Genomic DNA, 25,526 nt, shown 5'->3' with positions numbered 1-25,526 from the left:
TGTGATTGTACATTACGTAAAGTTGTGTTTATCTTAACATGATGATGATCTATGATCTTCAACATGATGATGATCTATGATTCTTCAACAAAACAACTGGACAAAATGCACCCCTATAATAGGTTTTATTCAGAATTTGAAAAAGTTTACTGCTTAAGTAATGCACGAAAATTATTATGAATCGAACGCCTAAAGTTACACATAATGTCGACATGATTGCTTTTTGTTCGTCGCTAGCGACAACTTTCTCCCATCTTTCCGGAAATTTTCGGATCCCGGCTCGAAAAAAGGAGTCTTTTTTTGACGCTATCCATGAAGCAATCCATTTTTCCAACTCTTCGAAGGATTGAAAATGTTGATCTACCAGGCCGTGTGCCATCGAACGGAATAGGTGGAAGTCAGAAGGGGCGACATTTCAACGTTTCCAGGTACTTTTTGATCACTTTTGCGACTTGAGGCCGAGCATTGTCGTGTTGGAGGATGACTTTGCCATGTCGCTCTTGATACTGTGGCCGCTTTTCTTTTAGCGCACGACTAAGGCCCATCAGTTGCATTAGTAAATTGTTATTCATCTTCGAAGGTTTTTTCTCTTCCACCATCATGTTTGTCTTCGACATCGAAATCACCATTTTTAAAACGTTGAAACCACTCCCAACACGTTCTTTTACTCAGATCAGCATCACCGTAAGTTTCTGAAAGCATTCGATGCGCTTCAGTTGCATTTTTTTTCGAATTGTAACAGAAAAGTAAAACTTCCCGCAAATGGCGAGAATTGGGCACATAAACAGACATTTTCGAGCGTGAATAATACGAAAACAAGAACAACTGTCACTGAAACGGCGATGACAATTCGTTAGGCACTGTACACACGAACTTTAAAGGCATTATCATCTATGTATTTTGACCAGCCTCAGCCGGTACAGTCACCTATCGGAAAACGGCGAAAGCAAAGTTGTACACCTGATATTTTTCCCGAAATGCTTAATCCTTAACTACCAAAATTAGAAATTATGTCATTATGAACTTCCACTTTCATTGGAATTTCTACGAAAAACGTGTTTTAATCCACCTAGCGGTGTAATGATGTCTTTCTCATGTGACTAGTATTCTCAAAAATATTACTATGGAATCGACCTATGTTTTCCCGAACCAATCACAGCGGACCAAAATGATGTCATATTGTGATTTTCGTTGGTCTGCACCTAGAATTTCATCCAGTAGTTGATCTGCAACGTTCTGCATCATGCAAGAAAAAGTATCGTTCCCTTCTGCATCACATGAACGTTCGCACAAAAGGGAATCTATAAATATATGCCATCTTACAATTTTAACTATAATCGGCCACCAGCCACTTACGAAGCAGGAAGCTTGTCGCTCGCTACACGCTCTTTGAAGATAACTCATGGTTTGAGTTGCGATTACTCAAATTCATATACTGGAACAATATGTCAAAATTTGAGAATGGATTTGAGTAAAATAAACTCGTTGCCATGAGTTCTCTCGCATTTATTCATACATTAGAGTAAGCGTTGAGTTTTTAAATATTTGAGTGAAAAAATACTTCTTGTAGTTCAGTGCGTTTTCATTCTCGGAATATTCTTATCGAAATAAAGAATGCACGAATACGTCGTTTTCCATTGCCGTTTCTAGATCCGGTTTTGAAAACATGAATCAACGTCAATTATAGATGTTTTGTGGTTCAATTAACATATGCTTAGTGAAAAGTGCAACAAACCGTTCAAAAGGAAACGGTTTTGAATCACTATTTTGCGCATTCAAAAGAAAAAATTAACGAAGAAAATTTTCTTAATTTTGAGAGCAAGGAACTCAAATTTTGAGTTGAACTTACTCTAATTTGAAAAAAATATTTTTTTCTTATTTTGAATAACAATAAGATTTGACAATTTCGTCCCTCAACGCAAAAATGAGTATATAGGTGGAAACTCAAGTTTAGAGTACGTGCACTTTTTATGAATTTGAGTGATGTGTCACTCAATTTTGAGTTATGTTCAATGAGGGTGTAGATGCTTGCTTTTTGTGGTGTGTCATTTTCTTCCATCTTCTGCATACCGTGTTCGTTTGAGTTTATTGAATCTATTGATACTACGGGCACTAGCAGGCCAATTCAGAACTATCGGCGATAGATTTTTTGAACCTAATTTGAAGCGCTTGTATCTCGAAAATTCGAATTGATTACATTTTTTTGGATTGTAACTAGTCGAACTAATGTTTTTAAAATATGCGTGCGGCCCAGCAGCCCTGCAAGTAGCTCTTGGCACTGCAGGACGAGGCCCGTGCAGTTGGTAACCCTATGGATTGCAGAAAACGCTTTACTTATAGAGTAAGCTCCGAATTACCGTAATTTTAGACGCTACTAAGTGATTTAAAGACAGAATTATATTATTTCCTAATGAGCATACACATTAGATTAGGTTACGATTGCGCTATTCGTGAACAGAAAACTTTATTTACGAACGGAAGCCCCGAAGTTCGCAGAAAAACAAAGAATATTATAAATACTTCTTGAACGCAGTTGACGATTGCATTTTTAATGACATTATGATCGGTCGTGTCTCGTGTTCAACCCTGTAATTTTTTGTCTAGTTTTCTGCAGCAACGGTCTAAGCGACGGTTTGAAGTTTTAAACACACTTCTCCAGTGATGTCCGAGCTAAGTACACGAGCTATTCTATACCTGCTGTGTGTGTCTATTAAGCTCGTGTGCTGTGCTTTTTCAAACCAGACTCATGAGCGTGTGCTATTTGTGTAGTCCACCTACTGACAAGAGACAAGACAAGAGCGGACACTGTGTGCTTAAATATTATATTATATTATTGATTAAAAAAGCGGACACTCGAGTCAGCACATGAGCCAGCACATGAGCCAGCGCATGAGCCAGCACATGAGTCAGCTCACGAGCTAGCCCCCCATTCCAGCTCATGAGCCAGCACGCCAGTTAAAACGCGAGCTGGTTCTACGAAGCAGGTGACTGTCGATTTAGTAGCAACACGGCACACGAGCGTGTGCTTCAGACGTGTGCTGGGCCATCTCTGCACTTTTCCCTGCAGTTCCGAATTACCTTTTATTTGGGCGTATTGTTTTTGAAAATCGGTTGAATCGTAGCGGAGAACAGTGAATTAGTTTCATTTTTGGAGTTTTTTTCTCCATTTCCGATACTTCTGGCACCGGATTCCGGGAATCGTTATATCCTATGTGAGCTTGTGTGCTCATCAACTTACAAGACCTGTAAACTGAGGTCAAACTTTTGTATTTGCATTTTTTTTCACTCATCACCCTGTAATTCCGGAACCGAAAGTCGAAACCAAATTTGAAAACAATCAATGCGACAATAGTACCTTTCATTTGAGCCTTACTTTGTTAAAATCGGTTCAGCCACTTCGGAGAAAAGTGCACAGAAAGAAATAATGAAATTTACACGACTTGTAAATCTATAGTAACCTGTAATAGATATGGGTTGAATCAAAATTTTGATTGAAAACCTTCATCGATGCAAAACTAAATTGGATTGCATTGAATTTTCGATGAATATAACTGTATCTTTCAATTAACGATTAGTTTTGTGATTAAATTACATTGAAACCTTCAGTATTGTAATGTAACTGTATGTTTAATTGCCTGCTCCAAATATGTGCATGAAAATAGATGTAAAATCAATATTTTTATCTGTGTGAGTGCATATTTTGTGCAATTTTTCACACATTTTCATAGTAATTCCGGAACTGGAAGTCAAATCCACACACCTAGAAATAATCGTGTAAATTTACGTCTTCTGAGACCGGCATATATGAGCGTCAAAAATAACTCAATTATAACTTATATTTAATTCATTTTGACATACTTTTAAGTGCTAAAACATGTAAATTTACACGTTTGCTTGAAACACTGGCGTATATTTATATCATTCTTGTAATATTCCGTCGTTCAACGGATTACGTTCTATGAATTGTGTCATATTTAGATTTGTGTCACCTGTCAATTTCATAATTTTTTGCTGTGCATACCAAATTTTAAAGATTTTTTTGAGACAATAGTACTTTTCATTTGAGTTTAAGTTTGTGAAAATCGGTTCTGCCATCTCGGAGAAAAGTGACTGCAAATTTTTCTCTCATACACACAAACAGACACACAGACATTTTGCGTAGTCGTGATTAAAAAGCCTTTCTATATGAGAAAGGAAAAAATAATAACTTGTGAGATAACCAACGGGTGCGTCTTCTCCCTGGGGGTGTGTTTTACTTCATCTATCCCACGAAAACTAATGGCGTTTTGCAACAACTGGGAAAACAAAATTTGAAGACAAAAACCGAATAGAAGCTTTTCCACCGTAATTCGTCCACTGATTGGATTCTACAAGAATTTTAACTGTATCGAACCTTTCATGCAGACTTGTAAAATGTTTCAACACATAAACGTATATCAGAATGCATGAATCACGTATTAAATCTACTATAATTATGTCATCACTTAAACTATTATATCTCCGGAACCAATAGTGATAGCAATTTAATCTTCAAACTTGACCCACAGTTCAATAGTAGCTTCCGAACGAGCCTAAGCTTGTTGAAATCGGCTCAACAATTTCTGAGAAGAATGAGCGGTAAAAAGTAACGCGTTTTGTCGGTAATTCAGGTTTGGAATTCATGCTAAGAATTTAATTTTAGAAATCAATTCAGTTTTAGAATGGATTCTAAAACTCTAGAACTAAATTCATAAACTGAATTCTTGATCTGGATTCCGAACCGCAGTATACTCACGCGGACAATGTATCATGTTACTATCTTTTTTAGATATAGTCAATTGGCACGCATTTATCAAAATGAAGCAAACGCAGATAAAAAACTAAGGCAGACTTCGAACGAATGAAGGAAGAAATATCTCATTTAGTAGTAACTTAACATGTCTCATGCCCATTTTCTTCACCCCTTTCACATAGATTGCCAGAGGATATAGATGATGTCCGTTCATTTCGAGGAAAGTCCCGGCAACACAAACATCAGCTGTCATGGATGGACAAACAAGCAGATTGAACCTGTTTCCTTAACGTATAACGTGTCTGTATATTTAGATTCCAGACCACTCGCAGGATTAATTCTGTCTCCCATTGAAATGTACACATAAAAACTCACCTGTTTTCTTAGTGTCCTCGTTCCAGTTCCGACGTGTTCCTTTCGCTCGAAGCGCTCGAATTTGAAGCTGTTCGAGCGATAGAGTTCATTGTCCTCGCCCCTGCGGTTGCGGCAAAGACGTCGAGTTATGATGTTACCACTTTTTGGACTGCAATCAAGATGAAAGGGGAAAACCCGTGAAAAAAAAGCAAGCGTATCATCACTAGAAAACTAGAACACTTTCCATTCTATTACAATGGGGCACCGTTGAACTGGGTCAAAGTGACGACGGAAATGGGTTGCCAGGGATACACATTATGCAAATGAGAATGTCAAGCATCTTACCCGCACGGTTTGCACTGATTCATGTGTAGATCCCAGCTGAGATTGAAATTGAACATTTTGAGCCGAGCTACGGCCCGTTGTCTCAGTGACTGTTCGTTGCCGACTTGAGTCATTAGGCCCATCTGATTACTGCGGCGGGAAGACGACGTGTGACTTTTGTGATGACCAGCTGAAGAGTGTCCACCACCTTGTGAATTTCTGCAATGTTAATTAATAACAAAATGAGTGAGATACATTGCCATAACAATGCTGGTATGGCGCAAATTTAAAAATATATATTTGATCACAATAGTAATGGATAATGGTAAAAAAAAATAAGTCAATGTTTTTTTCTGATAAATTTGTTACAAATCACTTGCGACAAGTAAAGGTCGTTATGATGCCGTAACAAAAATTATAATCCTCCTTCCTTTAATGTAAGGAAAGAAAGAAGCCACTGGGTAAAAGGTTGGGTCTGTTAAAAAGCTCCTAACGAAAATCATGATTTTTTCTTAGATCCTGGTTGTGGTGTGAGAACGCGGATTGCTTCGAGAAAAGATTACACCGGATTATCGTTTACCGTAGTCGACTTTGATCCATAAAATAGAGTAAGTCCCGATGAATTGCAGTGATTGAAAATCACCAATCAGTCATCACCTGACTTCATGCAGATCGGATGGGAGAAACAGCGATGTCACATCTACGGAAATTTCCGTTGATGTACGAATTTGGAACTTTTCTACAAATCCATAGAAAAAGTCGACGAAAAATTGATTTTTGTCGTGAATACGACTTACTTTACTATGGGGCGCCTTTTCAATATTTACCCTGTACAAAAATGGGTAAAACTTAATTGCTAATATCTCTTATTGTATTTAACGCAGTATATTCTTCATATCATCGAAAATATTGTCAGCTATTTAAAATTCAAGTTATCAAAATTAACCACCTGAATTGAACGATTAATCGCACAAATCGTACACACAATATCGTACAAAATCGACACATAGAAATGCAGAATATTTTCAGTGGTTGATTGGAGTGGGCTTTCGACGTGTTTTGTTAGCTAGTAAAACAGGCTCTAACTATGGATGGTTATAAACCATAAGTATTTATAGTTTACTAATATGAGGAAGACGCATCTTGTTAAAGATGGTCAATTTAGTCCTTCAAATTATAATTAAAATGTTCTTAAAATCAATTTTCTCACCTATTACGAATTTGTTCATTCTTAGCTACACATCAAATTTTGTGGCATGATGACTATAAACATTAAAAAAACAGAATAATGTTCAAAGAAGATGTAGTTTGTAAAGTGCTCGATGAACTGAGCAAATGTATGTGTGTGTATGAGTGTGTGTCACAAATGTTGTCACTCACTTTTCTCAAAGAAGGCTGAACCGATTTTCGCAAACATATATTCAAATAAAAGGTAATAATGGTTCCATACAAAGTTTCTGAATTTCATTTGGATCCGACTTCCGGTTCCGAAGTTACAGGGTGATACGTACAAAAAATTTGAATACAATGTCACTCACTTTTCTCAGAGAAGGCCAAACCGATTTTCACAAATTTAGATTCAAATGAAAGGTCTTACAAAGTTTCTGAATATCACCTATCAGAAAACGGCGGAAGCAAAGTTGTACACCTGATAATAATAAATACTTGTAGTTGTCTTCGATGCTACATAATAAATCTTGCATTAAAACTGTAAATTCCACGAAAGCCTACTGAAAACCTCTACAAGAGCATGATCCTGCCAAGGGGGCCATTCTTCATAAGGTTTATAAAGCAAAGTGAAGAATCAGCATCAACCTGCGTTAAAACTCCAAATTCAAGGAAAATTTTGAAATCAACTTTACGATCAACATTAAAATTTGATTCGGATGGAATGAATTCCCCTATGAATAAACTGTCGTTTTGACGATATTTTTATTGAATATGTGTGTGTGTCATATCTGCTTTGAATGCAACCAGTAAGAATATATTAGATTTTAATTACGAGTTTGAAGCTTTTTCCGAACGTAACAACTTCATGCGCTTATATTTTAATCGTGAATATATGGATAAAAATAAGAATTATAATTAATCGCCTTGAACTAAATGCGGTGTTTGCGAATAATTCATGAAAATTATTTTTTGTTAAAAAAAATTCGTTCTGAAAATGAATCATGAAAGTCCATCATATTTCCTCGTTTTTGCATTTCGAAGTTTATTTGATGTCAATAAATGCTACTGGGTTAGGACATCATAATGGCGGCTATGCAATTTGCTTCAATGCAAATTACACTTAGCCTAAGAAGCAATAAATCGGCAAATGTGTCACAATGTTTTAAATAAAATGTTTGGAAGCTATATTAAGAGTGTTTGCATGGTTTTATTCTAGCACAAATTGTTTTATTTTAGGTCCAGTTGTTAGTCTAGATAAAGGGTTTTATAGAAGCTTTGAAAACAATGATATTACTTGTCAAAAGAGACACTTATTATAGGTGTCATAAAACAGGTAGTGATTGAAGAATCAACTACAAAACTCCTATAAATTACAATCAAAACCATTATGCATTATAATTGTTACTTGGGATTAGTTGATGGTTGAATAAAACGAATGTCACTATGCCGATATTCAGCGTTCGGTTCCGAAAGTACCGACAATAGAAATCAAATGTGATAAATTGGAGCCCACTTCACTTTCTCACATATCATTGAATAGATTTTCACTAACTTAAACTCAAATGTGAAACAGAAATCTTCAAAATTCTTTTCTGAACTTTTTAAAATTGTAGTATTTCGGGTAATTCCCGCTGTAATATATAGAAGAAAAAGAATAATATAAGAAAGGCGGCGTTACACCACTAGGTGGATTGAAACTGGTTTTCGTTTCTAGCGCAGCACTGGTGTAGTGTAGCAATCAGAGTTGGGAAAAATCAAAATTTCGAAAATCGTGACTGACATTTTTCGCAAATGTTTTTCAGACAAAAAGAATCATCGATCAGAAAACTCGCTGATTCTAACATGGCAAAAAATCATTTGTGAAAAGTTAACTAGTGGACATTCTCCTCGATGATATTTAAGAAAAGGGTACGAACATTGAATATATCTGATATGATTCTCGAACAAAAGATTTTTGATCAATGAATTTACATAGCCGTTATATCTCAACCCTTTGCAGAATACATGATGAATAAATTCGCCGATGTACAAAAACTGAACTTCTCTGAAAATGTTCTGTGTATGTAGGCATTTCATAAAAAATTTTTAGTTCTTGCAATTTGATGCTCTGTTGTTAAGTGGATCGTAAGTATTCGAAATTTATTCAGCAATACCGTGATTATGGAGCAATACCATCAATAAAAGCAGCAAGTCACGTGATTAATAATAGTTTTTTTTTAATGATAATTAATACATTAATTAAAAACCAATCACAAGGCGTGATTCAAAATGCTACCCAATTTAGCGTGGATATCATATGCAAAAGTAACTGGAGTGTAGGTTAGCGCCATGCAAATTCAAACGAGTTTCACCGGTGCGCCTGCTGTGTGTTCAAGGCATGAATAATCCTGCGCTTCTGTTGCTGCTATTAATCAAATTCATGCTAAATAGTGTTTCATTGGGTTTAATCTAAATAGTCTATTGCAATCAACCAGCTGGAATAGCTATAATCACTATTTGGAATGTGTAAAAAATATTGTTGTTCATATTGACCACTATACGAGTATCGAAAATATCGCAGTCAATATTTCTCAGTTGCGATTTTACTAGTTTTTTAGTATTCTTTTCTAGTAAAGCTTGTTTTATTCATGGAAATATAATAATTAAATCTTGCCCGAATCACTTCGTTGTCGAACTGAAGAGTAGAGGACTTTCGATTACATTTCTGTGGGTAAAAATTCGTCATTAAGTTGCTCTGACACAAAAAATCACTTGCGAACTTCAAGGTTTAGAGTTTAGTGGATGCTTGTTTCATTAATGAAAATCTCGGAAGTGATTTTTTCAGTCACTGAGATTTTTTCATAAAATCTCTTGAACTGATTTTTCCACGAGTGAACTTTTTCTGATCATATTTTTCTAAACACTGCTAGCACCGACTATACTCGGTCCAATTTGGATGTAATCAAGGCATCCTTTCCTGCCCTACACTACACTGCCCTGCCCTGGTGTAGTGTCACCAATGAAAACGAAAACACTATAAGTTTGTGAAAATCGGTCCAGCCATCTCCGAGAAAATCACCATCTGCATCACCCATCTCATGAGGGCTCGTCTCATAGGATGAAGATGCAATAGTTACGTCATCCCGCTTTTGAAACTCGGACAAGAGCCATCTCAACAAGCCTTACCAAAATCCATTTACGACCAAACGAACCGTAATTGTCAGTGATCAAGAAAGATAAGAAAAACTATGTCGGGATGTGATTTCTGAATGTGGTGAAGCACTACTTACACACTTAAATTTTATTGCTGATTTGCTCAGCCGAGTGCTCGGTAATCGTCTTGGCAAAAGATTAAATTACTGAGACTCTGGAATCCTAAATTTGTTAACTGTCAGTTATTGCCGAACTTATGATCAAAAATTTTTCTGTTAGCTCGGCGATCCGGATTGAATCATGAATGGCTGTGTCATCAGTAATCGAAAATAGAAAGGATTTTTTAATTATTGCATAAAATAACTATCACAAAAGCTAAGGTTATGGAAAAGAGGTGTTTTATTAATGTTGATTTTAATTTAGCATACAAAAATGCAAAGCAAACGTCACGGCTAAAGATGACAAATTATTTCTATTGTTCTCTAACGCCTCTACCAGGAAATAAGCAGGTATTTGTAAATATTTATGTGAAAAGTAGATAATTTTATAGTTCACTTATCTTTTTACGAAATATCGGAATCAGCGATTACCTCTTCATTGCTTCTAAATTTTTTACCAGCGAGCATTCTCTTGAGGTCTGAGAACAGGAAAAAGTCACTGGGGGCCAAATCTGGAGAATACGGTGGATGAGAGAGCAATTCGAAGCCCAATTCGTTCAATTTCAGTGTGACACGGTGCATTGTCTTGATGAAACAAAACTTTTTTCTTCTTCGAATGAGGCCGTTTTTTTTTTTGAAATTTCGTCCTTCAAACGCTCTAATAACGCTATATAATAGTCACTGTTGATGGTTTTTCCCTTTTCAAGGTAGTCGATGAAAATTATACCATGCGAATCCCAAAATACAGACGCCATAACCTTACCGGCCGATTGTTGAGTCTTTCCACGCTTTGGGTACGAAATTTTGCAAACCACTTACGAATTGTTGCTTCGTCCGGTGCAAAGTCTGGATAACACTCATCAAGCCATTTTTTGGTATCGGCGGCACTTTTTTTCATCAAAAAGTAGTGTTTCATCAAAACACGAAATTCCTTTTTTTCACAATAACAAAAGTAGCTTCACTCAAAATGCAATATCTCACAAACTAATTAGAAAAGCGCAAATTTAAGTGAATTACGACGCTCCGTTTATGTGCATCTATAAAGACGTAAATTTAAACAATTTTTTCTAAGTGTGTGTGATTCCAGAATCTAAAGTTTAAATTCAAAAGTGTTTTATGATATCGTGAGAATTTTCATTTCAATCTAAACTTTTAAAACCCGGTTTCGCCATTTATCGAGAAAATGAAGTAACGGTAGCACACCCCGAAGTGCACTTTTCATGTATCTAATTGTACACACACTTAGAAAATATGGCATAAATTTACGTCTCTGCAGATGCACATAGAAGGAGCGACGCAATTCACTTAAATTTACAATTCATAGTATGTAAAGATAAGTCATATCATTAACTTCACGGTAATTAATTTAGCTAGATTTTACATCGATATAAACACAAAAATTATGATTACATGTTTACGTCAAGCGTAAATTTCATTTTTCGAAGAGTGCACATAAAAAAATTCATGTCAATTAACGCCTCTGTGGATGCACATGAAAGGAGCGTCGCAATTCACTTAAATTTACATCTCAAAGCAAGTAAAAATGAATCATATCATTAAATTCACAGCTAATGTAAATGAAGTAGACATCGAAGCAGACACAATATTTATTTATACACGTTAAAAGATGTAATACTCTGTTTTCACTCAAGAAATCAGGACATGCTTGAATTTACGAAAAGTGTAAGTTTCATTTTTTCTATGAATGCACTTAGAAAAATTCATGTAAATTTACGTTTATGTATTAAATTTACATCTCAAAGCAAGTAAACATTGATTCATTCACCATAAAACTACAAGGTTCAGCCCCATGGGGTTGTTCGAGCCATTGATGTGGAACAAGGCAACCAAAATTTCTAATGATCTACAATCACACAATTTAATCAATCGTCACACTTTTGAATCCGCAATTGCACGAGAGTCTGCTTAGATTGATCTTGATTAGGAACCAAAACCGAACATTGTTTGTTTTATAGCCGACGAAATTACACCAATATCCCAAATGTATGCAATTATATCTTTGTACATACTTGCGATACGATTTTGATATTTAAGCTTCTTTTCACCAAGCTTGTGTTCAAGAGTTTTGTATGCAAGCAGTTATTTTTATATCGTTAAGTTTCTCTACCATTCTGCGATTTTGGTTGAAACGATAAACTTTTTCTCATTATCAATCGAGTTCACCTTATATAAATTAGAAATTAATCTTAAGCACTCAAAATTTACCGTGGGTAGTTGTCAATTTTTCAGGCGAAACGACATAACATGGAATTTCATCCGAGCTTGCATGACACAAGATCAGAGCATACCAATTAAAACTTTAATCGTTTTATGGCACTTTTTGTCTTGCTGTCTAGCAACAACCTACATCTAGCATGCTACGCGTAGAACTGAAACGTTAACTATAATTTCGCTTCTATTTATAAATACGCGTGCTTTCAACAATTTTGCTTTTGCATCGGTTGACCAATCAGAGCGATGCTTTCATTTTGATATATCGCTTACTGCTTCAAAACCGTCGTCTATGGCAGGAAAATCCGATATGCCGGAGATTTCTAGCAGACAAAATACGACACTGCTTGCTACTGTGATGTTCTCCTTTTCGCAGATATCCACTTATATTCTAGACACTCGTTCGAGGCCTTTGACTCACCGCAAGCCACCGTTATCCCGCACTGTCACCCACTGCTACACGCTAACACCATCATACTCAATGTGGCTATCCCATAATTCAAGATACCACATCCTCCCCATCAACAACAGTATTAATAAATATCAGTTATTAACAATTGTAAATACCGAGATATATTTGTAGTCTACCTACAGAGGCCTAACCGTGGTATTGATTGAGGCTAACCGCGGTTATCTGTCTTATAACCTGTCAATGACAGTCTTCAACATCTGCCTCCATTTATACTTCAATCCTTCAACCCTTTTCTGCTTTACCAGAAAAAAAATTCAAAAAATTCTGCAGAAAACTCGACACTTCAGAATCCAAATTATATTTATTCTTGGGTACGTTCCCTGTAATAAGTTGCAAACTCTTCACATGAAAAAAATATGCGATCTGTGGCACAAAATATGTGTAGCATATTGGATTACAGAATCTGTGGTTGTCCATAATATATATGAAAATGGCACCACCGCGCACAAACAGCTTATGTACATGCTCTAGAATCACCGTCCTGCGCTCCTCTCGATAAATTGCACCAAACATAAGAACGAGTGCGAATAGCAGCGGGTGAAACTCTTTCGTTCGCACACGTTACTTGAATCCTCAAGCACTCCATAACGCTAGACACTCACATAACTGAACACCAGCACGGCCATGCTTCGAAAACCAAATCACTCTCGCATAAAATGCCTCTGTTGCCATATTCTAATCAATTTATAAATTTTACGTGTATGTAACGTATACGGAAGCTAGTTTATACTACTTTCTTTGTATACGGAATAAACATGTATGTTTTTCGGTACCGAAAGTTATCCAAAGGACATCAGATGCTACACTATCTTGTTCACATTTCAATCAACCATATCGATAGTCCCACGACAAAAGGGCCTAACTGCAAATGAGAGCCTCTCTTTGTTTACTTTCTCTTTTGATGATTACGAAGCCATTATTGCAAATTCTCTAAAGTTTCCAATAGAAATCGAAAGCTTGTAGTTTTACCTTGAAAGTTCTGCGAAAAGTAAAGCGTCAAATATAAAATCTGTTCGATAAATCGTAAAAGAAAAAGTGAACAAAGAGAAACTGTAATTTGCAGTTAGGCCCTTTTGTAGTGGGACGGTCGATATGTTTTACAAAGCAGTGTTGACAGTTTTTTTGCTTTTGTCCTGTTTCGCACGTTTCTGAACTCTGAGTTGAACTCAAGGGGCAAATCACTCTAAACTTTGTCTGAACTCAAACAAGTTTTACCGGGAGTAAAAATCGTAGGTCCTTGCTTTCTCACTTTTTGTGGTATCTGTATAAATCTGTATTGAATTTGAGAAATCTGTATAAAATCCGTACTCTGTATTAAATCTGTATGCGCATGTAAAAATTTGTATAATACAGATAAATCTGTATAAATGGCATCTCTGCGTGGGAGGTCGAATGAAAGATACACTTCAAACAAGATTAGGCAAAACTAGGTTGGATTAGTTTTAAATTACCCAAACTTATCTAGACTAGTTGGGATTAAATGAGATTAGAGAAGATTATCTTGGAATTACATGAGTTTATTAGTATGAGATTGTCTAGAGTTTAGAGTGATTTGCCCCTTGGTTGAACTCAATTCTTTGTGATTTGAATGTTCCAATAATGACCAAGAGTTTAACTCGGTGCAATGAACTGCATGTTGGCCATGGGCTCTACCCGACACAACAGTTTCTCTTATAATTATTCAATATTGACCATGAGCTTAACTCGGTGCAATATACTTTGTGTTGGTCATGGGCTTAACCCGACGCAACAGCTATTCTTTTTTTTTCTTTTAATATTGACCATGAGCTAAACTCGGTTCAATGAACTTTATGTTGGCCATGGGCTTAACCTGACGCAACAATCTGTTTTTTTTTTGTTTACTATTCAATATTGACCATGAGCTTTACTCGGTGCAATGTACTCCATGTTGGTTATTTGCTTAACCCAACACATCTCTTATCGTTTTTTTTTGTTTTCTTTTGCTGATTATTTTTAATTTTATTTGCCATGAACTAAACTTGGCTCACTCATTGCGCACTTCTGGCAACACTTGAAAAAAAGCTTACCATCATTCTTTCTTTTTTTCGGCTTTCTCGTCGTTTGTAAATCGTCTTAATCATACTTACTATGAAAATGAATTTAAGATTCTCCAGTTCAGTTTATCATGACAGGATCGCCAATGTGATGTTCTACTTTTCGCAGATATCCACTTATATTCTAGACACTCGTTCGCGGCCTTTGACTCAACGCAAGCCACCGTTATCCCGCACTGTCACCCACTGCTACACGCTAGCACCATCATACTCAATGTGGATATCACATAATTCAGGATACCACGGCTACTAATCAAAATTTCAATCATTGAAAATACGTGGCTTGATACATTCAAATCGAATCTTAGAAATATTTCCAATCCAATAATGAAATAATATTATTAATTGATACAAAATATACTGAGCTGTAAGTGTTTAAAACCTGACAATATTTCTACGTGCATTTTTCTTTGAGTTTCTGATTTGCACCCCTATATAGAAAATAAAGATGTGTTCCACATCAAAATTCACAGCTAATTTAGTTGAAAATTTATTTCAACATGTTAAAACATATAATACTGTGTCATCACTCAAAAAATCACGACATGGTTGATTTACGTCAAATATAAGTTTCATTTTTTTCTAAGAGTATAGATTTTTACTGTAACCCATAAATTATTTTAAACAAGCTAGTATTAACTGAAATATCACTGTAACGAATCCATGATCAGAAATAGAATTTTTTCTAATAGTGACTCACAATCACGAACGAATGTGAGAAACCATCTGAATATAACGATTAGAAAAGATAAAATTATTATTACAGTTATCGTAGGGGAATAAAAACTTAACACTCTGATATACGCATTTTACAGTTTACCAACATGATTATGTGATACATGTTATACATGACTATCCAACTATCCAATTCATAAACACAATAGCACTTACCCATCACGATTCGGCCGACTGCGACGCCGACGGCGTCTTCGCTTTTCAGATGAGGCCGTTGTACCGGCCTGTGTCGGGTTGGATCGCCGACGTTGCTGCACGGCCACCACCTGCGACTCACCAAACCCAGCGGAGCTCGTTGTATCCGTAGAGTACTGATGTCCCGGTACCGGTACCGGAAGACATCCGGTCGATGTGACATTCGCTGTGTTCCCCGCCTGCTTCGTTGACAATGATCTCATCGTAAGGCCCTGATTCACTTTTCGCCATACTCGTTCCATTTTATTTTGATTTCAGTTGCTCTTAGTATCTAAATGCAAAAAAAATACGTTCCTCCCACACAAATAGTACAATAGCTGAATCGTTGAATCGCCTCTAGAGGTATTTAGGTGTTAACATACGATCTCATTGAAATCATTCTTGGCACATCACGTTAAAGAACTAGTAATCGTCTGGGAAATGACATTTTTGTTATTGCATTCACTGTTCGAATTGATCACATCTCCACTTGTTTTTTTTACGGCAGGTATATTTCCTCCGACAGCTAATACTCTAGCGAATCTTTGCCCACTAGAATTCAACTTAACATTCATGAATTCTCATCAAAAACGTTTAGCACACACACGAAAAATCACTTTCATTTCTTAGCCTTAGCTTTCTTCTCTTCGTAATCGAACTGAACATACACTTCTCTCAAAGGTATTTGTAGCTCTAAAACACACTACTTTTCCTGCGGCTATTGAACACATGTAATGTATGAGTATGCTTCTTTTCCATATCTTTTCCTGGAAAATGTGAAAAAGTCCACCACCAGATAAGAAAAGCTTTCCGCAGTCCAAAAATTTTCATTCATTATTTCCTCAGCTTACTCCTCTCCCACTCATTCAGTCTATTTCTTCTACTGCTGCTGCTTCCGATAGTGATAATGCTTTTTGTTGGTTTGTGATGGTTACACACCACCACACAATGCGTCTATTGGTCGGTACAGCAGGATGCTCTCACTTCCGTTCAATCTACCAAAATTTCGAGAAAATGTATTTTCGCAACATCTATTTGACACAGAGCAGCTTCTTCTTTTTTTGTGTACTCTTTCATGCTGCGTACCAACACTGCCAAGCATGCGACGACCGACCTGAGCTAGGACTCATGACAAACACAACTAACAGCACCGGCGGAAGTACCCGCCAGCCAGTAGGAAGTTCGTTACTATCAGCTTGAAGCAGAATACGGTTGCCAACTATGGGAACTAATTTTGTAAAAAAAATTTTTTTTGTTTTCAATTTAGTTAACTCGAACCCGTCCCGACATCAACATCCGAGTATATATTGTTCGATTTTTTGATTAGGATTGCTTAAATAAAAGCTTGACAAATACTCAAATACTTTCTGATCTAATTTCTGAAAAACATGCAATATTTATTAACAGTACATCTTACTAATAAATGAAACTTTCCACTAAGCAGTTCAATTTGAACTGCTCTGCACTGACAAGTCTAAGACGAAACGTAAAGAAAAACAAATTTGAATAGTTTTGAGTCCTATATTTAAGGTTGTGTGCCCTTTTTATGTTGTAGAAAGTCCCTTCCATGACAGTTTGAAATTTACAAAACACGTTGATACGCAACTTCAGTGCCGAAAGTCTGAACCGTATTAAATTCCATATCAGGCTATAAAACTTTTCGTTCCAATCTTAGTTTTTGAAAATCGGATAAGTCATCTTTGAGAAATCAATGTGAGTTCAAGGTTTGAGTTTTTTTCCACTTTCGGAGCCGAAAATGGTGAATGGTGAGATAACTAAGTCCTCACAAGTTCCTATCTCACGCCTCTACGTGTGTCTATAATGATATTTGGTCAATAGAACGGCGTCGACTGGTTGCTATCGTCTACTGCGTTAGTAGCAGAATGAGAGGGTGCGAAATGGCTTGTAAATTAAAGTCTAACCTGAAGTACAATGTTTATCATAGTATATTGTATTATATTGTATTATGCTGTATTATGCTCAATTATATTGACAACGGGGAGGGACAGGGAGTGCATCAGGGTATCTTACAAGTGAATGACTAGACGATGGAGTGGATTGCCAACCTGGGTCAAGTGGGGGAAGCGTATTGTTTCTCCCTGAAGGTCTGAAATGAGTAAGACGCACCCGAAACCTCATGATGGAATAGCTCGAGTTTGATTACTCTACTTTGTACGAATCGGATAAAATATATGGTATAAATTTACAATTGTTCTAAACATGAAGACGATGATGCGGAATTTACTGCAATGTTATCAAAATTGAGTATTAGATTAAGAGTTTCCCTGAAGATGAAGAGAAATATCTCCGAAACGTTAACCAATAACGCAATATCTTCGAATTAACCTATGATCCCATTTTAATACCTAACAACAAAAGTAGTCATACTGGTTTCCATATTAATTAATGTTTATTTTAAAATTAATATCGCATCCTAAAATATTTTTTTCTTGTTATTCAAATAACATTTTCTTTAGCTTATTAATTTTCGAATTTGATAAAGGACCCAAAAGTATCTTACAAATGATTTAACTACCACGATGTCTTTATGAACCCTATCAAAGGTAGCTGAAATGTCAGTATATAGAATGGAGTACTATGAAAATAAATTACTTGATTATATAATACTGATTCAATAGATTGTTGCTAGAGAAGACAGTAGCAAACTTGTAGGAAGATAGGTAATGCCGATTCCTTCCTTCGTTCGTTATTATCCTTCTAAAAGACTTTGAGATTGGAACATTTGTTAGGTAGATGTTGTGCTTAGTTGTTTGCTTATAGATTTGATTAATCCTGAATACAAAAATAAAGCATACACCATAAATAACGTGCCGGTCGAATCGACACGAACACGGGATGAATATTCAGAAAGACTATATATGGCCACATCCAAAGAGTGTCGTACACTAAAAATAGCTACCGAGTGGTGAAATGATCAAAGGATCATTTTATCGACGCCATTTAAAGTAACGTCCAGCACTTGAAACCCGACACAAGTGATGACAACGCTTGGCCACAAAGTGTGAATCCTGTCAAAAATATAGGAAAAAAAACTCCCGCATCCGCTTTACGGTTTAGATTGAGCGGTATCTGATTATCATTTATTTGGTTCAATGTAGAATGCTCTTGTTTACACTTACACTGAACATCACACTATCAATTCAAATGAGGATATTAAGCTCGATTTTTTCTTAAATTGTGATTTGTTTTACAAGTGGAATGAGAAAAAAATGTAATCTCCAGTGGACAACACCAAGAATAAAATTAGTTGCATCCATTTTGTTACAATCAAGCTTTGAATACTTTTTTTATATTTCGATAGGTTTAAAACAAAAATGGAAATTCCTTGATTCTAGACATTGTGAAAACATATTTCACAAATCTATGAATTATTCCAATATGTGTGATGATTTTAGAAAATAGCTATAACACTAAATGAAGCCTCTCCTCACTAAATCTTTGAAGTAAAACAGTTGTCTCGAACAACTAAACGAATTGCGGTAATCATTGACATTTCTTTAAAGGGGGGATAGGGTCTAACGGATGAAAAAACACGCATTGTTCAAAAAAATTAATTAAAATGTTTTGCTTAGTACAAAGCATCATTTGAACCACGTTTTGTAATTTTGTATTGAGTATTGAGAAATAAGCAAGTGAAACAGAATATTCGAGGACGCGTTTCAGAAATCTTGATCACGGTATCTCAGCGCAGAATTATCAGAAGTCAACAAATCAAAGCAACATTATGTAGTAGATGTTTTCCTAGATCCCTTACTTTTGTTTGATTTTTTGAAAATATTTTGGATTTGGATGGTTGTTGAACACCAAAGTAACAAAAAACGAAAAAGACAATGTTGGGTATTTTATATGTAGAAAGTGTGTGCAAAATTTGAGAATAATTGAAATAGTTTTTAAATGACGATGGACACGGACTTTTGAAACCTGCTTCCGAGAAAAAAACGATTTATTTAGAGACAGGGTCTAACACCTTCGAAAAATCAAACAACAAATTTCAATCCATTGTGCTTTGATCTCATCAAAACTTCCACTGGGAACCGTATTCTGCTTCCATGCCAAAGCATTGTTCCTATTGAAAACAAAACTCCACATGTGTCTCCCACGCGCTACATCGCGTATCAGCACCACAAATACCATCAGACCACTGCCTCCTCGCTAGCTCTCTCTCACTCTCAATCTTGATTGTGAAAAGGACAGCACACATTTTTCTCAATTTCCTAATTGCACACATCCTGATACTGTCTGTCAAATCAAAGCCATTTCAAAATTTATAAAAATCTGAACCAAAATTAAACCATTCATGCGAATTTAACCAACAATGGGAGAGGAGAGCTCTTCTAGAAACCTAAGACTACTAAAACGAACTCAATCAAACAGATGTCACTATGAAAGTACACACTTTTAGTCATATTTTCCCGGAGACAGACGATCAAAACGCACGGAAAACACCAACTGAAAGTGTCATTTGGAAAACTTTTGACAACAATAAACGATACAAGTCTCTCAGTCTGTTAGTCACTCTCATTTTCCTGAATGCCAGAAAGATGTGCTCTTCGCATTGACGATGACACACGGGAAAATTGTGGTTTCTCCATTTCCATGTGGGAGCAGTCCGGAGTTGTTTTGTATAAAACGGGAGGAAGTCTGTTGCATCCACGGTGCCATCTCGCCTGAAGCGGATAAAATCTATGAACCAGTCGAATTTTTCTCCGTGAGATGTTCTTTCTGCTACTCTCTTTCTCGCGTGTCTTCAAGTGTCCTATAACACAGATGTGAAGGAATGTTATACCACACACACGTGGACGATGTCAACGGGTTTTCCGGATTTATGCCGAAGCTGTATGGAGCTCTAGTCTTGAGTTTTTATGGCAAAGAAAAGCTCTTGTTATTATGGTACATGCGTTTAAAATGATAAGCTTGAATGGAATATTTATAGCGTGTTGTAGGAAATTATCGTATACTCTATTAGGGGATTTAGAGGCCGTGTGGCATCAGACGACAATCTTATGCTCTTTTAAAAAATAAACTTAAGTAATCTAACATAACCTAGTCTACCCTTATTTATTTTCTTTTTTCCTACAATTATTTTTAAAGATGCCACAAATTTTTAGAAAGAAAAAGTTTGTTGCAAAAAAAATAATAGTTAGTACTACACACTTAAAACTTAATTTTGATCTCAACGAAAAGAGATGCCGAAATCGAACGGCGAAAATTTTGGCAAAGATCGCTTTTTTTCCAAAATACTCGGTTTATTAGTTTCGATTTCTCGGTAATTCAAAATGTTATAGTGATATTACCAAAGATAAACTCAAGATTACTAAGTACCATACAAGCCATTGAAAAAATTGTGGCCACAAATCGTGAACCGATGAACCATTCGTAAATATCTATCGCTTGACCCCCCAACCCATAAAGTTCAATGGTAATGATGGTATGCAGAACTTATTTGGTATTTATAAATTATAATAACTTTGGAGGTGAAAATCATTGTTTCAGTGTTTGCTATCTCTCTTTTCTTGACGGTTTAATTCTCAATAATCACAGAGTTTGTCTAAAATCGAGCGGCTCATAAGTGGTTTCTAGTGAATAGAATATGATAGCAAAGATAAACTCAAGATTACAATGTCCCATACAGTTCATCAAAACAAGTTGAATCAGTAATCGTGAACCAGTGAACTTAGTAATAATGCAAAGTTGTTGACCCTTCGTTAATAAGCGTCGATAAACATTGGAAAAGGACGGTAAAGTACCATAGCAACAGTACAAGATTGGAAGGAAGTTAACATATGTAAACATATTGAACACAATATTTTGTAATTTCCATTTACTTTAATGCCTAGTAAGATAAGAATTTAACAAATTATACAGATTCTTAGTAATAATTCTAATTGATTCTTGCTTTCCTGTATCAAGATCCACTCGATGTGCAGCAAAATACCACGATTTCTTTCATATCGCAACTTGAGATCAATTCTACATAAACAAACATTGTCATAGTTACGATTCATGTGGCGATTCGACGCTTGTTGTTTTGTTTCAAATAATAATTGTACTGAAACTGACGGTTAACCGATTTCATCGAGGGGTCCTATTTGAATGGTATATGAAAAATCATAGAGTATTCCATCTTAAGTTTATCTTTGATGCTATATCGTTTGTTTTTGAACGACAACTTTTCACTTTATTACTCCTGCGCTGCATTCATAAACTTGTCAGATATGCTACAAAAGCGTTGAGTGAAACGGTGATATATATGCATAAACTATCGTCATATTGTTCTCCTAATTGTAATGACTCTCAGACGCCTGAAATGAAATCCCCAGGATACATTTTCTCAATTGCGACTCATACAAAAACTGATATGTAAGTAATCTATCGTGCGCAGATTTTAACCCACTTTTTCCATTATCCTTTTTTTTCAAAAGATGAAGAACGCGCGGGGTGGACGGGAAACAATTCACCGGTACGAAAATCAAAACGATATGGAATGTGACTAACGTGCCCGTTGAGCATAAACGGTTTAATGAAAAAACTGTACCCAATTAGGAAACATTGTTCTGGCATTGTATTTCTTCGCTCTTCTCGCAATTCAATCGCACGAAAAAGCGCAGTTTGCTTGTATGATGTGCAACAAGTTTCTTGTTTGATATGTTTTATAGCAGTAATATTTGTTAAATAGAAACCGAAAATGAAACTGCTCAAATGAACTTATTTTAGAATCAGTTAAATAAACTGATGTGGAACTTAATCCTTTTGGGTTTTTGATTTGGTTTCACAAGCAGTAATATGAATGGTTTTCACATTTGTTACAAAAACATGTAAAATCATTGTCAAACATATCTAACATGAATAACCGTTCTGTGGCAATTGTGAAACATGCCAATTTTAACAAGTTTTAATTACTACTTGGGTAATCTGAAGTAGTAAAAGAGATGTCATTTAAAGTTAAAGTTTGTGTTTTGATGATTTTAAAATTTGAAGCTAAAAGAAAACCTAAACAAATTTAATAAACGAAAATTCAAATAAAAAAATCCTGTTTTAATCCACCTAGTGGTGTAATGATGCCTTTCTCATATCAATCATACTATCATATATAATACTCTGGTATTCTTCAAAATAATTTTCTTCGATTCTTAAAAGAATAACCGAAATCGGTTTGTTTGACCGTCTACTGATAAAAACTATCAATTACAAAACATTTGAGGTCGATTTAGAAAAAAATTTAAGGTTTTTCCCCATTTTCAGTGATGGTATACAATTTTTAACCCACTTTACCCTATATTTCCGGATCCGGAAGTCGGATCCGCATGAAATTCAGGAATTACGTATGGAACCACAGAACCTTTCATTTGAACCTAAGTTTGTGAAAATCGGTTGCGCCATCAATGAGAAAAGTTAAAACATATATTTTCTGTTTTTTGCACATTTTACCCTATAACACCCGAACCGAAAGTCGGATCCAAATAATATTCCGGAATTTTTTATGGGACCTCAAGACCTTTCATTTGAATCTAAGTTTGTGAAAATCGGTTCAGCCATCTCTGAGAAAAATTAGTGCAAAAAAACGTTACATACACACATACGCACACACACACACACACACACACACACACACACACACACACACACACACACACACACACACACACACACACACACACACACACACACACACACGCCAATGACGGTACCACCACCACCTACCGTAAGGATGGTCGAGAGTCCATCATAGAGGAGAGTGGAGAGTGTGCGAAGAATACACCCACAGCGATCACCAAGCGATCCGGTATTGTGTTGGGGGCGCCTCGCAGGTGGAATCAAGCAGAACGCAGTTTGGTGAGCGAAAGTGGAAAACAACGAACTTTAACAAGGACGTATTTGTGGAAGCACTGAGGCTCGAGCGCAACACAATAAATCTCAGCGCGGTAGAGCTGAGCAACATTATCACGTGCGTGTGATGCAACCATGCCTAGAATGAGAAAACCCAGAAATGGGCGACGTCCGGCATACTGGTGGTATTCGACGATCGTGCATACTGGTGCGTGCATGTTGTTTCCATGCCAGGAGAAGGATGCACAGAGCTCGAAACAGCGACGAAAGGGAAGAAAGAAGGTTGCCCTATAGAGTAGCAAGAGCCGCACTCAACAAGGCAATCAGGCTCAGCAAGAAAGAGTGTTTAGAAGAGCTGAACAACAACGCCAACGAGAATCCGTGGGGTAATGCCTATAAGATGGCCATGGCAAAGATGAAAGGTCCAGCAGTTCCACCGGATAGGTGCCCCGAAAGGATGTAAACTATCATCGAGACCCTGTTCCTGAAGCATGAGCCTACGATCTGGCCGCCAGTACTGTACGACGTACAGGATGTCCGCGGCGATGAAATCCGAGAAGTAAACGATGAAAAACGAGGAGCTGTTTGCGGTAGCGAAAGCCTTACCGGTGAAGAAGGCTCCAGGTCCGGACGGGGTTCCAAATGTGGCCCTTAAAGCTGAGATTCTGGAGAATCCAGACATGTTCAGGACTACATTAAATGCATGGAAGAAGGTAGATTCCCTGACATCTGGAAGCGGCAGAAGCTGGTGCTGCTACCAAAGTCAGGCAAACCAACCGGCGATCCATCAGCATATAGGCCGATATGCTTGTTGGACACAATCGGAAAACTGCTGGAGAGAGTGATCCTTAACAGGCTCACGAAGTACACTTATAGCGAGAACGGTCTGTCGAACATGCAGTTCGGATTCCGGAAAGGCAGGTCCACTGTAGAAGCCATACGAGTGGTCATGGAAACCATGGAAAAGGCCCAGAAGCAGCAGAAAAGGGGAAACCGCTACTGTGCGGTGGTTACATTGGACGTGAAAAACGCCTTCAACAGTGCCAGCTGGGTAGCAATAGCCGACTCTCTGCACAGGTTGAGGATACCAGAGTACCTATGTCAGATGCTGAAAAGTTATTTTCAGAATCGGACGCTGATATACGAGATAGACGCCGGATATAAAAATATGTCTGACACGGCGGGCGTTCCACAGGGATCCATCCTGGGTCCCACGTTGTGGAACATTATGTACGATGAAGTGCTGAAGCTAATCCTGCCCAGGGGAGTTAGGATTGTCGACTTTGCGGATGATGTGGCGCTCCTAGTAATCGGCGAGTCTCGAGAAGAGGTGGAGGTTCTCGCCATGGAGGCAGTAGACGTCGTTGAGAATTGGATGCGGGAGAAGAAGCTGGTGCTGGCACATGAAAAGACAGAAATGGTCATCATCAGCAACCAAAAGGCGGTGCAACATGCGAGCATCTCGGTCGGCGAGTGCATCATCAATTCGAAGCGTGAGGTCAAGCACCTGGGCGCGATACTGGACGATCGACTGAACTTTAACAGTCACGTTGACTACATATGCAAGAAGGCAATGAAGGTGATATTGGCGTTATCTCGGATTATGCCCAATAATTCCGCGATTGTCAGTAGCAAGAGGAGGTTACTGGCGGGCGTGTCATCATCGATCGTACGATACGCAGCTCCAGCGTGGTCGATGGCATTGACAACAGCAAGGAACCGAGCCCAGTTGAACCGCTAAATGGTAACAGCAGTGGGACAACGCGGAGAAGGGAAGGTGGACGCATCGATTAATTCCTAACCTGTCGGTTTTGACAACTCGAGTGCAACAACTGTCTGGACATGGCTGTTTTAAGCAATACTTGCACAGATTTGGCCACGCAAGGTCGCCGTTGTGTCTTGAGTGCCAGGACACAGAAGAAACGCCGGAGCACGTAATATTCAGTTGCCCACGGTTTATTCCGTGGGCGTAGCGAAATGACTACCATCGTTGGCGCCGATGTCAGCCGATGGAGAACATCGTTCAAAGGATGTGCAGTGAGGAAGGAAAATGGAACGCGGTGAACCGGACAGTTGTTCAG

The 25,526-nt window shown here is 37.2% G+C and overlaps 1 protein-coding gene across 2 annotated transcripts in view; it reads right to left on the bottom strand.

The window, feature by feature from the left end:
* The window catches only part of LOC131435075 (uncharacterized), a 397,241-nt gene extending 377,182 nt beyond the window's left edge, over window positions 1-20,059 (bottom strand). Inside the window, exons 1-4 of one of the 2 annotated variants that reach the window (XM_058602576.1) lie at window positions 20,015-20,059; window positions 15,580-16,364; window positions 5,471-5,668; window positions 5,147-5,294 (exon numbers count right to left, since the gene is read on the bottom strand). In XM_058602576.1, the coding sequence (XP_058458559.1) occupies window positions 5,147-5,294; window positions 5,471-5,668; window positions 15,580-15,860 (627 nt within the window). In that variant the 5' untranslated portion in view covers window positions 15,861-16,364; window positions 20,015-20,059. Of the gene's footprint in view, window positions 1-5,146; window positions 5,295-5,470; window positions 5,669-15,579; window positions 16,555-20,014 lie in introns of those variants that run through there. The other variant, XM_058602574.1, reaches the window with a different exon arrangement.
* Between the last annotated feature and the right edge of the window lie 5,467 nt (window positions 20,060-25,526).

This window comes from Malaya genurostris, chromosome 3, assembly GCF_030247185.1.
Source record: "Malaya genurostris strain Urasoe2022 chromosome 3, Malgen_1.1, whole genome shotgun sequence".
Taxonomy (NCBI): domain Eukaryota; kingdom Metazoa; phylum Arthropoda; class Insecta; order Diptera; family Culicidae; genus Malaya; species Malaya genurostris.
This window is presented reverse-complemented; position numbering and strand designations above follow the sequence as displayed.